The sequence below is a fragment of the Mya arenaria genome, chromosome 8, assembly GCF_026914265.1.
Source record: "Mya arenaria isolate MELC-2E11 chromosome 8, ASM2691426v1".
Classification (NCBI taxonomy): Eukaryota; Metazoa; Mollusca; class Bivalvia; order Myida; family Myidae; genus Mya; species Mya arenaria.
In genome coordinates this window covers 46,895,673-46,909,392 of record NC_069129.1, presented here as the reverse complement: position 1 = coordinate 46,909,392, position 13,720 = coordinate 46,895,673, and the positions used below count along the sequence as shown (strand labels likewise).

General features: G+C 33.6%; 1 protein-coding gene across 3 annotated transcripts; it reads right to left on the bottom strand.

Moving 5' to 3' along the window:
- Nucleotides 1–142: 142 nt before the first annotated feature.
- Nucleotides 143–13,447, bottom strand: LOC128243593 (beta-1-syntrophin-like). Of its 3 annotated transcripts, XR_008262859.1 has the most exons (8): nt 12,974–13,447; nt 12,058–12,440; nt 10,716–10,858; nt 9,513–9,694; nt 8,512–8,705; nt 931–6,899; nt 842–886; nt 143–793 (listed from the first exon to the last, which is right to left on the bottom strand). XR_008262859.1 is itself a non-coding variant. In XM_052961455.1 (6 exons), the coding sequence occupies exons 1-6, from the start codon at nt 13,440–13,442 to the stop codon at nt 6,807–6,809; spliced, it is 1,464 nt and encodes a 487-aa protein (XP_052817415.1). In that variant the 5' UTR covers nt 13,443–13,447; the 3' UTR covers nt 143–6,806. The 3 variants fall into 3 exon arrangements, 1 of the variants encoding a protein (XP_052817415.1); XR_008262858.1 differs by having other exon boundaries at nt 143–886; XM_052961455.1 differs by having other exon boundaries at nt 143–6,899.
- Between the last annotated feature and the right edge of the window lie 273 nt (nt 13,448–13,720).

Genomic DNA, 13,720 nt, shown 5'->3' with positions numbered 1-13,720 from the left:
GTTCAAGTTCTGCCCAGGTGTTCTTGAGCTGGCCCCAATGACGAAATGCAAGTTGGTGTCTTCCACAATATATATACTATATATTGCTTTTAAACACTTCACAGAAGTGATCTATGAAACTATGATAAACAAGATAAACATATTCCAGTTTAATAATTTATTTTAGTTATCTACAAATATCTTGGTACAGTGACATTCAAATATGGTCAAAAGGGGTTCTATCACATTCTAGGGTATAACATGTCAACAATAACAACAGCATACATAAAAATGACAGTAAAATATTGCCTTCTTGTCATATGATCAAAATGAAGTAAGTGTTAATGGTGAGGAAAACATTGTAGAAATATAAAACAATATGATACAAAATGCTTCTGCGAACATATGAGTACATGTGAACACGTTATTAGTTAAAAGATAGATCATAAAACCTTCTATGTGCCACAAACAAATACAAAATGGCTTCACTATTATAACATTATAAGATTATTTGAATAATCAAGAATTTATTTTTGAATAATCAAGAAAAAAAATGTCAAAATAAAAAAAATCTGTTTAAAACATTACAAAAACATTGAATTTTCAAGAATTAGAGAATATATAAAAACCTTAAAGAGTTCATTGTTTTTATAATTATTTTAACTTAAAGATCCTATAATCTATCTTAGATAACTAGGATTGTAAGGTGATGGTGCAATGTTCATAATGTGTAAAGCCAAAATATAATGAAATCAAATGTAATGGTAACCTTTTAAACTGATGGTTGAATAGCAAAATCTAATGTAATGGTTACCTTCTAAACTGATGGTTGAATAGCAAAATCTGAATATGTAATGGTTACCTTCTAAACTCATGGTAAAATACCAAAATCAAATGTAATGGTTACCTTCTAAACTGATGGTTGAATAGCAAAATCAATGTAATGGTTACCTTCTAAACTGATGGTTGAATAGCAAAATCTAATGTAATGGTTACCTTCTAAACTCATGGTAAAATAGCAAAATCAATGTAATGGTTACCTTCTAAACTGATGGTTGAATAGCAAAATTAAATGTCATGATTACATTTTCAACTGATGGTTGAATACTGATTGCTTTAAGCTGTCGTTTATTGTCCAAACATTTATTAAAGCAAGGATAACATTCGTGCAGACAATTTATTTATCATGATGAAAACTAACTAAAAAATAACTAAATGGTGCCGCTAACATTTTGTAAAGAATTTTATATAAAGAGTAAAGGGTAAATCTATCAAAACATAACAACATAAATAAATAACACATATAATATATATACAACATATATCTAATTTCACATGTAAAAAAAATCTACATTTACAAAAACTGACCATGACAAAAAGATATTGAATTGATTTTATATTTTCCTCAATGAACAACATCACAGAGGTTTGCGCCAAATGTGATGATTTAAATGTATCTCATTCCACATGAAAACAAATTCTATGTCAACATCCACATGCTTAACAGATTCTTTGTTAACATCCACTTGTCAAACAGATTCTTTGTTAACATCCACATGTTAAACAGATTCTATGTTAACATCCACTTGTCAAACAGATTCTATGTTAACACTGAGCTGTTCAACAGATTCTATGTTAATATCCACATGTAAAAAGATCCTATGTTAACAAAGAGCTGACCATGACATTAAATAAAATGATACCACAATTTCCATCAGTCAAGAACATAATGACTCTTAACATACAGGTATTATCTCCTTTCAAACAAAAACAATTCTATGATTATTGTTAACAAATATTTGACCATGAAATTAAATGACATGATTTTGCAATTTCTTCAGTCCTAATCTCTTACATTTACTGGCAAAGAGGCAGAATCACTGAGTACATGATTCATTATATACATTAGTATGAGTATACGCGCATGTACCATAGAACATATTGTACAGCTGAATAAGGTCGATTATATTTGGAATACAACTCGCCGGACAGTTTTTCAAGTTTGGACTGTCCTTCAGGAGAAAATGTAACCGCCCCCGAGAAAACACAAACACTTGTCTGTCTGTTTGTTTTTTAAATTCAAAACAAGGGGCATAACTCAACAATTATTAAACACTTGTTATGAGTTATGTGCCTTGGTATACATGTATGTGTAGATTTTCCAAAATGTGTAGATTTTCCAACATGTGTAGATTTTCCAAGATGTGTACCAATTTCATTTGAATATGGTGAACAGTTTCAGAGTTAAGGCCAAGGTGCAAGTATTTGCACCATGAGGCCACTGCTTCAGACGTATGTGCTTACAATGACATTAAGGCTATGACAATACTTTAAACCTTTTTTTTAAATTAGCCAAGCTAAAAATGTCCCATTGAAGAGAGGCAAGAGAGTCACCATAATTCTCTATTTTGTCTTCCCATGGTGGATAATGTGGATTCATGGAAGCAAAAAATTATTAAAAACAACAACATTCACATTGAATGATTTTGTGATGTGCATAATGATACTGGCTTTCTCGGCAATCAGCGATCTCTGTGATAGCTGCAGCATAATACATAATAATAATAAGTATTCTTTATATCTTACATAGTTAAGATTAAGACATTTCTAAAAGCGAAACATTCTCAGTACAATTTCATGAAGCCAAAAGTGGTTATAATATAATTTCTACAAACTTTAACTAGAATTTCAAACAGCAAAATGTTACAAGCATTTCATTAAAATATCTCGGCCCTTACCAACTAATGCTTGAGACTCAGTCTTAAACTCAGACACAGAAAAGCAAAATCTTAATATAAATTATATATTATAGGAGCGAAAATGGTAAGCATTGCTGTATCTTTTACAAATAATCTGATTTTCACTCAGGCACACATTTTTTGTCAAATTAAGTTATATTATAGATATTTTGGAACATTTAAGAATCAGTTTCCTTAGCTCGAGTCTGAAACTGAGACTCAAAAAGCAAGTGAATATGGTGGGCCCAGGCTAGGGCCATGATTACGAACAGTCTTATGTGCAAATCTAGACTCAGATGAGTACTTTTATTAAATAACAAAAAAATCATATTGATTTCATTCGTTTTGCAAAAATAAATATGTATAAATCTACACTTTGAAATAGAAAAATAAATTCAATAAATTTCATCATCAAATCTCAACTAGAAAGAAAGTTACAATGAACTGAAGATTTGTAGTTTTGCCACTTGAATCTGAACTCAGACTTAAGTTGTTTGTAATCATGGCCCCTAATCTACTTTTTATGGGGATTTTTTTAATTCAATTTCTATACTAGCAAACTTAATGTAAACAGTTAAATGTATCTCTACACGATAAACAGGCAATTACTTTTTTTCCCAATGACTAGAACACCACAAGAGTACAAATATACACATTTACCTAACAATATAATTGTATAAGTTCCCTTGATTACGTCAAATAGCAAAAAGAAGACCTTTCAAGCAGAGCCATCCTGATTGTTAAAGTGAAATTTATGAGTCATTCAGTGGGGTTTCATCTAAAAATATTCGACGACCGTTCCCGCGACTTAAATTCTAACAATGAATGAGAGCGCCAAATTAAGGAAATCAAGCGAAGAATTACCGAAAAGGAATTAAAGGTACTAGAGGTACAAGAGTTATTTCCCTTATAATTAAGATTTTTGAAGCAATTCGTTCACTGGGGTTTAATCCAGCATTTAACAGGACAGGGTGCTGCAGAAAAGGGACAATTTGCTAAGGGAGAAAAAGGGCACATTGTATTGTGCTGTGAAAAATGAATTTGACAGAGAATTTCAGGAATAGTGTATAATTCAAGTAATATTAGGTTTCAACAGTGAAACATAAAAACACCTCCAACCCCTATGGCCTGTATCAAAAAAGATCTAAGTTGTAAATTAAAATTTCATAAGACCCTTATTTTTGTAATTTTGCTACATGTATTCACACATGTTTCAATGTATTCTGAACTTTAGCCTGCATTAAAATTGAGCACAAAGTTGAAGAAATAATAAATGAACTTTTTGCAATAAATGATATTTACACAGATCTAAAATTATTGAATTTACCACTAGGATTCTTTGATGAAACAGGCCCCATGTATTTTGACAGATTTCCATGCTCCACAGGTGGGATTCATACAACAATATTTACAGATTTTCTCAATCTTCTGGGTGTGCCACCACCTTCCTGGTAGAACAAGCAGTGAGTAGGTGCATAGTGGTTCGTACCGTGTAAGTTGCATTTATACATACAATATTGAACTGGGTTTTGTTTTCTACAAAGCTTAAGTGGCAGCAATTACCAACCTGCATTAAGTGGTCACATGTCTTTAGCAGCCAATTAATACAAGGCTGACTGTATTTACAATCATATGGAGAATGATATATGTATACACACAATATAATGTAATTTATGAAGTCAATTAATTAAATAATCATGATATATTATATGCTCTTCTTCTTACCAATGTTCACTAAACAGATTATAAGCAAAGTGGATAAACAGTAAAACATTTAGTGGGTCATTGCATTTGCGCTTGCTAGTATCGAGGCATAAATGTCAACACTAAGGTAGTTATCATTTATTATTGCTTAACTAAACAATTAATTTGGCACCTGGGTTTTAGCAGTTTAGTGGAGCAAAAATAAACAATATCTCACCCTCGTGCAAGAACTCGATAAGACATAAAAAAGAATGTGTTTGTTTCCAGTTTTATGTCTAAAATAAATAGGGAAGGAAGGTCAGAAAATCTTATTTTTATTAGATAAAGTGTTTCTTTAGTTTTTCCTTGTGCCAAAAACTATAAATCAAATGCTTTAGAACATCTATACAATCAGTATTAGCATCACAAGTATTGTTAAAAAAATCATTTTCAACTTTTAAAAGAAAAAAATCAAACTAATGATAAAAAACATTTCTAAAAGGAATAAAAAGGTTTAGTACTGGGGTGAAAAAGGGTAGGTCCGGAAACTAGAAACAAGCATATTATTTTTACATCTTTAGCAAAAGTAAAACAGTTTTTAATGGTAATCATTTTTACTATTACCTTTAAGAAGAGACAAGGTAAACGGACAATAAGTCAAAAAATGAATCAGCAATGTCAACCTTGCATTGTTATGCATGAATATAAATAAAACTTTTTGAAAAGTTGAGCATGGTTCATAATGTTTTACAAGTTAATAATGATATTGTTAAAAATAATAAATTTACACTTGAAAAACTTATAATAATACCGTGTACTATTTTATTTTGTACAAAATGTACTAATACATTTTATATACATGTATACAATCTTAATACACAGCCTTTGAATAAGAGTATTTTGGAAACTATAATTATAATCTATATAGCATAAATGTGAATAAAAAGGACACATCTAACTAACATGTTTTCATGTTGTTGTTTTTTCAGTTTTTCTCATTTATGAAATACATCCGCTAATTCACTGAAAAGATCTGCATAAATTGAATTTACCTAAAACATGTTACAATGTATCATGTTTTACTCAGATATGATTATCTTTGATATGATGACCACAGGATGAGACAGAAATCAACATGTGAAAGTTCATGAATTAATTAATTTATACCATGGCTTCCATTAAGAAATTGAAACTGGAAGTATTAACTTCCATGCCATCAAATTTTTGGCATTTTCAATTTCAAAAATTTAACATGTCAAGCTACAAATTGGAAAAATTGAACAGTGTTAAAGCACTTCAAGCGCATTTATAAAAGATTGACATAAAATTAGAAGCAAACACTACTATTCCAACATAAGCAAAAACAATGATTCCATGATCTAAACAAAAATAATAATAAAAAAAGTGTATTTTTGGGAAAAAAGAGTCAATACTTCGGGAAAAAAAATCTTTCTTTTTTTTCAATTGGGAGAAGCCAAGTTTTGGCCTCTGCTATAAAAGTTTAAAAAGCCCTAGCTTAGTTAAGAAGATTTTAAATAAATAATTTTATACAGCTTAAAATATCCTAAACTAGTATATTGATGTACCTGGCAATAATCAATAGTTCAAATCCATATTCAGAGATAATAATGTGTTAACGAGGGTCAATTAATTGTGGAAAAAATACTCTCTTTTTTTCAATTGGGAGTAGCCAAGTTTCGGCCTCTGCTATGGAAGGTGAAAAAGCCCTAGCTTAGTTAAGAAGATCTTAAATAAATAATTTTATACAGCTTAAAATATCCTAAACTAGTATATCGATGTACCTGCCAATAATCAATAGTTCAAATCCATATTCAGAGATAATAATGTGTTAACGAGGGTCAATTAATTGTGGAAAAAATACTCTCTTTTTTTCAATTGGGAGTAGCCAAGTTTCGGCCTCTGCTATGGAAGGTGAAAAAGCCCTAGCTTAGTTAAGAAGATTTTAAATAAATAATTTTATACAGCTTAAAATATCCTAAACTAGTATATCGATGTACCTGCCAATAATCAATAGTTCAAGTCCTTATTCAGAGATCATAACAAGTTAACAATGAATGATCCAAATGTTTGATTGAAAAATCATGAAAAACAGTCCTTTTAGACTTTGGCATAAGCAACAGCAAATCAAGGACAACACTCATGTAAAGATGTCCATCAGGCCACAAGACCATATAAACAAGGAGACCACAAGCAGGTGTCAACGCTCATCTGGTTTTCCCAGATGGTCAAGGGACATAACTCAACAATTATGTTAGCCAGAGTGGTTGTGAACATATACAGTAAATTTGATGTAATCGTCTTTGAAGGTTTTTGAGTTATGGCCAACACCAGGCCATGGGGACTCATTAACTTTCTTTCTTGAAAAACACACTGTATGGATATCCATCATGCAACAAGACCGAGTCGGCTGACTTTGGCAGACAAAAACGTGTGCAGAACGAACACCAGCGGCTTCGGACACGACTCCAGATCCAGCTCCTGCAAGTGTAGAACAATTATAAATGAATGTTAACAGTTCAACTGTAATAAACTTACATTATTATTAGCTGATTTACTTACATGTTATATTTAATCAACTACTCAGCAGAACTAAAGAAGCATAAAGATAAGCAAAATGTTGTTTACTAAAATAAGAAAATCTATTGATTTAATTGCTGGTCCCGTTATTGGCTTGTGCATGTGGAAATAAAAAAATACCTCTTAACTAAAGCTATAAATATGCTGGGCCCGTTTCAAGAAAGATCGTAAAGCTTAAGATTGAAAATTTCAACCTGTAGCCTCGTATTTGACGTAAGGTCCTCCCAAAAAAGTTCTTTGCTTTAACTTACATCCCAAAAGAAAAAAAACATACAGTCGGAAGGTAGGACTTTTTCTATCATTTTTTTTTTGAGCACCAGGATTCTGTAACAAACTGACCTTCATCAGGGTATATTACTATTGTTGATTGTTTTAAATGCTCAAACTTTAACATATGCACTTATAAACAAACATTTTTCGGAAATTACGAAAACAAATCCACACAACAAAAAAAAAAATTGGGAGGAAAAAATAGGGTTGATTTGGTTTGTTGAAAACAAACAATTAATATTTTTACGTCTAAAGTGTGTTTCAATCAAATTATCATAGGGACATTTATCATGGCATAGATTCAGTTCGTAACTTTACTGGTGTACCCATAAGCAGCGTGAGGTTTACAACTAAGATACGTTATTGAAACAGGTCCCTGGGGTCCATTTCATACAGAAGCGTAAAAGCGGTTTCATACCCAAGAGATATTTCCAACAGTGCAGTACTACTGTTAGAGTACTATTGTTAAAAATGTCTTGGGTACAATACCACTCCTATCTTGATGATATCCCCCACCCCCCTGGACATATATATCCAGCTACTTGTACATGTAATGTGGAAGTTATCCCTCTGGCATGCGCACGTTACACACAAAGTCAATACCTTCATTTTGAAAATACATTATGGCAAAATGGCAATGTACATATGCAAAATTAACTCCCAAATGAATTATGGTTTAACCATTTAGTAATAAACAGAATGAATCAAATATATGCTATAAATGTGAAAATAATCATGAGCACCTCGAAATAACTGCAAATGCTCAGCTATTTTATTCAGTTTTTAAGGCCAGATATATGTTCCTGTCTTAACATGTGAGTATTGTCTCTGGCAACATGTGTTCAGAGACAACATGTATACCAAGTTTCATTTTAATATCTAATGGTTTTCGAGTCCTGGCCAAGGTTAAAAGGTTTTGCAATAAGACGCTGATGACAAGACCAAGCCAATTACTGAAAAATAAAATCAAGACAAGCTAATACAGAAAACTCTCACCCGCTTCTCACCTAAGTAACCTGGGCTCGATTCCGGGCCTGGGCATATCTGAGTTTGGATTGTGATCACAAAGCCGAACAAGTGGGTTTCCCCGGGTACTCCTGTTTTCCCCACAACACAGGACCACACTATCGCGTCACAAGGTGCGAATGAGAGTGATAAAAATAATGTTGTAATAACTTGTTCCACAATCGTTGCAAAATATGTAAGTTAAAACTTTTAGAAACCGAAAATCTCTTCACATTACCTTCTCCCCAGCTTCCCCAAAATCCAGCCAGAGCAGCCTATGCCCGTCGTCAGCGGACATGCGGAGGGCTTCAAACGGGAAATACCAGAGCAGCTTGGACTTCTCCCCTTCTGCTGGCAGTTTGAGGCAGTGCATGGCGAACCCATTTTCGTAGTGCAAGGTTAGCTTTCCCTTCTGGTTCTGCCAGCTAGCAGCTGCAAATGAATTGCACTCTAGGTATCTAATGTACAATAAGCTTGTCATTTGATTGAGCCATTGGCAATATGAAAGAGTTAGATGACGTGACATTTTAATGATTTAGAAATGGGCAGAGTGAGCGAAGTGAAAGAGCCTTTCTAAATAATAAAAATGTTACTTCAGGTCATCTAACTGTCTTAGAATACTACCTCATTGGCTCTCAGTGGCAGTAGGCGAGCCTTCATACACCCAAAAAAGTTAAAAAAATAATAATGATTAAGCCCGGTTCTTAATAATCATAATGCAATCACATTGGGTGAAAATGTAGGTTGAAGTTTAGGTTAGATGCCTGGTGATCTGATATCATTTTGATATCATTTGAAAGGGTATCAAATCCTGATAATTAATATGTAAAATTATGGATAGTAGTTTATAGATATCCTTATTGTAAATTATATTTTTGTTCCTAATTTCAACTAAAATGGGATATTAATTCACCATTTTTCATTCTTTTAGGGCTAAAGAACTTGTTTATGGTGAATTTCATTTTTTATATTCTCTTTTTTTCGAAATAAAACCCTTAACAAATAATCTACTAAATCAGGAAACTGCAAAACCGGAAAAAATACAAACCACAATGCAGTGTTTTTCATGCCCAAAATTAGTTTTTATAGATTGTATTTTATACCAAAAGTTTTTCTTTTTTCAATAATCAATATGTGAATATATATATTGGCAGTCTTAAATCTGCTCTTGACCATTCTACACAGAATGGATGTGGCTGCTTTAATTTAAGTTAAGATGTTAGAAATTTGTCTACTTACGACAAGTGACTTCCTTGACAATAGAAGCAGCCCCGTGTGACCCCTGCACCAGCGCACGTGACCAGTGGGCGAGGTCGCGCTGGGTTTCCACTCTGAACATGTGTGTCTCTATCCCGTTTCTCGTGCCAGACCGGGTACCAAACGTGAGAATGTCCCCATTCTGTCGTCCTGAGTGGACCAACCTACATGTACAGCAAAACAGTTTTATTAGCAAAACATCAGGGCTCTCGCGAGGGGGCGACTTGGGCGAAGTGGTCGCCTAAAATTCCCAGACTTCGCCTATTTGTATCATCAAAGCGACATTGACTTCGCCGAAAATTTTAGCACATTGTAAATCTGTCAATCAGCAAGTATTTGGCCAATGTCCCATTAGTCAAAACATCACAATAAGCCATGCATACAAATTGGTAATCTCCTAATCCGATAATTGGGCTGTGTCATCCAATTACCAAAACATCGCCAGTAGGCGGAGCTTTTGAAAGTTAACCAATCAGAATGTACATTCAGAAGACATGTTTAACATGTAAGACATTTAAGAGAACATGTTCTCCTTTTGCGCTTTTTAAGATCAGGTGACAAGAACTGTAAGAAGCTGAGAAATGTCTGCCATTTTCTAGGTTATTTGAATTTACTGGGGTGTAGGGAATATACATGTCATCCATGTGACCGCTGTTAACCAATAGAAAAGCATCACCCCATTGTTCAGAGCTTTGTTAAATTTAACAATCTGATTATTGACATAGTTGTTAACTTTTAAAGGTGAAATATATTATAATGTGCCCATGTCTTTTAATAAAACAAGTACAGTTAAAACAGTCCTCTAAAATCTTGTTAGAAATACTGTGGTTCATAGGCGTACCTGAGGAACTTCCAGAGTTATACAGATATGAAAGTTAGCAACGATGACTTTAACAACAGGGTTCTGAACAATCAGCCATGTATGTAAGGGATGAGATACTAGTTTATACTTTTTTCTATTAGCTTGTGAAATGAACAACCATAACAATAAGCCATTTATGTAAGAGATGAGATATTTATGGCATCCAAATATAACAATAAATATCAATTGAAGACCATTTAGGGGTCCCAGGGATCAACAGTAACTAGAAAATGGGGGACCCTAGCCTGAAAATTGTGTCATTGACTTCAAGATTTCGGTGTCATGGAAATCACTGAGCCTCAAAGTATCTGCCTTTGTACTACCTGGTAGCTAGGAGTGGGTGGCTCTGGAAGGGTGTGGCCCATTCCTCCTTGCTCCAGGGGGCAGTGTCATACATCAGCAGATCCTTGTCAGTCAAGGCGATAAATACTGGCTTCCATGTAGGTTTACCCTGCTCATTAATCAGCTGAAAATAAATCGATACATTGTATATTGATATCCAAATGTTTATTAAATCATATCATAATCAATTACAGTGTTTCATCCTTTCCTTAACTACATATCTCCTTAGAAATACATGCTGAAATTTATACCTTACTGTAAGTAATAGACTCTTTACTTTATACTCATGGATTTTACATTTGGCCAAGTTTGGGTTTTATAATTTAATATCTTATGAACACATGTTTAAGGCAATGTCATTGTTAGTGATACTAAAGAGACATACAAGGAACTAAACGGATGTTCCGTTTCAAAGTTATTTTGCAGCACACCAGATCTTTAGTATATATGCCATTATAGAAAGTTTTGGGTAAGTAAATCACTAAATGCAAACAAAATTCATAATAAACTAAATGCATTCATTTTGCATTGACCTAACAGACAGCAAAGGACATCTTGGTATGATTTTTACCACTTAGGGTAAGATTTAACACTTTTGAAATTGTGAGCTTTATATGCCTAAAATGTTAGTTCGAAGTTATGCAATCATACAACATTCTCGTGTTTTTAAGTCTCAAGAGTTCCAGTATTTTTTTCTCCATGTATCTAACCAGCCAAATCGCCATCTTTTACAAATGTTCTGTGTTCTAGCAGTATGGCTACTTTGTAAGCAATGATTATGGAATACAGATAATTAGTATGTAACAGTAAAGGGTCCAACTTTCAGACCCATTGCCAAAGCAAAATATATATTTTTCTCCAATCTTTAAAAAAATCCAATTTTTTATATGAAAGTCTTTTATCCTGTACTGGTTTATTCAACAGCCTAATAAATTATGAAATATTGATTTTCATCACATTCAGAGATCAGTATGAAATTTTATCTGTCATGATTTACTGATCTCTGAATGTGATGAAAATCAATATTTCATAATTGATGTCTATAATATAGAAAGCATACATGTGATAACGTCCCGGACATCCGGGATTGTCCCGGAAATCGTATCTCTGTCACGGAGTCACGGAGGGTGCATGTTTGTCCCGGAAAAGGGAAAAGAAACTATTATTTAATCATTTCCTCATTCGCATGAGACTGAAAAGCTTGTTCATTTAACTGTAAAATTTCCCAATCTCGGTATATTTGCGACCCAAATTTTCCCAAAATGTCTAGGGTCTTTTTCAAAAAATGGGCAGAAAAAACCCTGGTGGTTAATAATTATATACCTGCTCTGACAGCCATCCTACATGGCTAATTTCTCTTTGGTTTGGTGCAGAACTCATGACAACATTCGCATCTTCTATCGCCTGTGCAGTCAGCATTGTTACATTTGCGTGAAGAGCATTAAACCATTCATGTGCTGTAGCAGCATTCGGAAACCTTAAGATGCAGGAGCTCTTTCCATCTGGTGAATGTAGCTCTATTGTTCTCTTATCTGAGTCTGTCATGCTGAGGTTTCGACAGAGGTAGCAGAGTTTCAACGGGATTGTCTTGCTCTCAGACCAGTTTGTTTGTGTGGAATCCTGGGATGTGTCTTGGCTTCCCCAACCAAGCTCATTCAATGCAGAGTTTTTCCGAAAATATGGAGTGACTTCTCGTAAATATTTAACTGAAAGTAAATCAATTATATTTGATGTACTATATCAAAATAATACAGGTTAACCTTCATTTAGCACAACAGTTTTTTTCTCACCATTTTTTGAATGGGGCCTCTGATTCTGATTCGGGAAAAGTTTGACTATAATTAGGAATTCAAATTTAGCCAAGAAATGTATAAAAAAGCGTTAAAAAATAGACAGAAGAAGTGATAGAATATCATCAAATTGTTTCTTTAAAAATATACCAACTCTTTCACACTGTACAAAGATATAACAAATGCAAGCGAGGTACTTTTCAGCCCACATTTAAGCAATAATGCTGTTCTTTAATTAAACAAAAATTCTTAAAGTGGACAAAATAGTGTTTTTCTAATGGCATGGTAGTAAATAATATATGTATAGCCATAACTTTACTTCAGAAACAAACACATTTATAAAATGACATTGATTAATATCTAACCAAGTAATTTTGATGATTTAACACACTGAGCAAGCTGGGTAAATAATCAAATTACATAGGTTAGCCTCATAACATTAAAATTACCTTCGATTTCAACAATTTTTCCAGCATTTTTCAATGCTCTCACAGCTTCGTCATGAGTAGCACCTTTGAGATCTTCCCCATTAACTGCCATGATCGCATCGCCGACAAAAAGCTGGCCGGTTTTGTCAGCTGCCATGCCTTTAAATATCTTACTTATTAAAATTGGCATCTTGTTTTCCCTGCCCCCTTTAATACTTATACCAAGTCCATTTGTTTCCTCTTTTAAAACCTTGACAGTACGTTTCTGTCCAGGTATGTTGTCTGGGACAATATTTGTTTCCGTTTTTGGAGATGATAAATTTAGAGACTGCACTGAAATATCATTTGCAGTAGAAGAAGCAGACATGTTTTCAGGCGGCTCATCCAGTGACAATGTAAGGGATTCATCATTTAGAGTAGCTGTTACTTTACACCATTGCTGTCTAATAAAAACCTCGAAATGTCCTGATTTTCCGGACAAGGCAGCCATTTTGATCAGGGGACGTAACTCGAAATGAAACCCTCTACCCTAAAGGAAAGTTATTTGGATACAGACAAAACGGCTTTTAGACATGGTTGCTCCTAAGATATCCTACATTTACCATTCAGTCACTGCCCGCCACCGTCTTGACAATATTAGCATCTACCAATGTGTAAGAATGTTAATTGAAAATGCCATACCATAACACCTTAATAAAAACTTGCCGACAAAAAACCCCACAAGTGTTTGTATGTGTTCGATAGGTGTTGATGATGTATGCGTTTGAA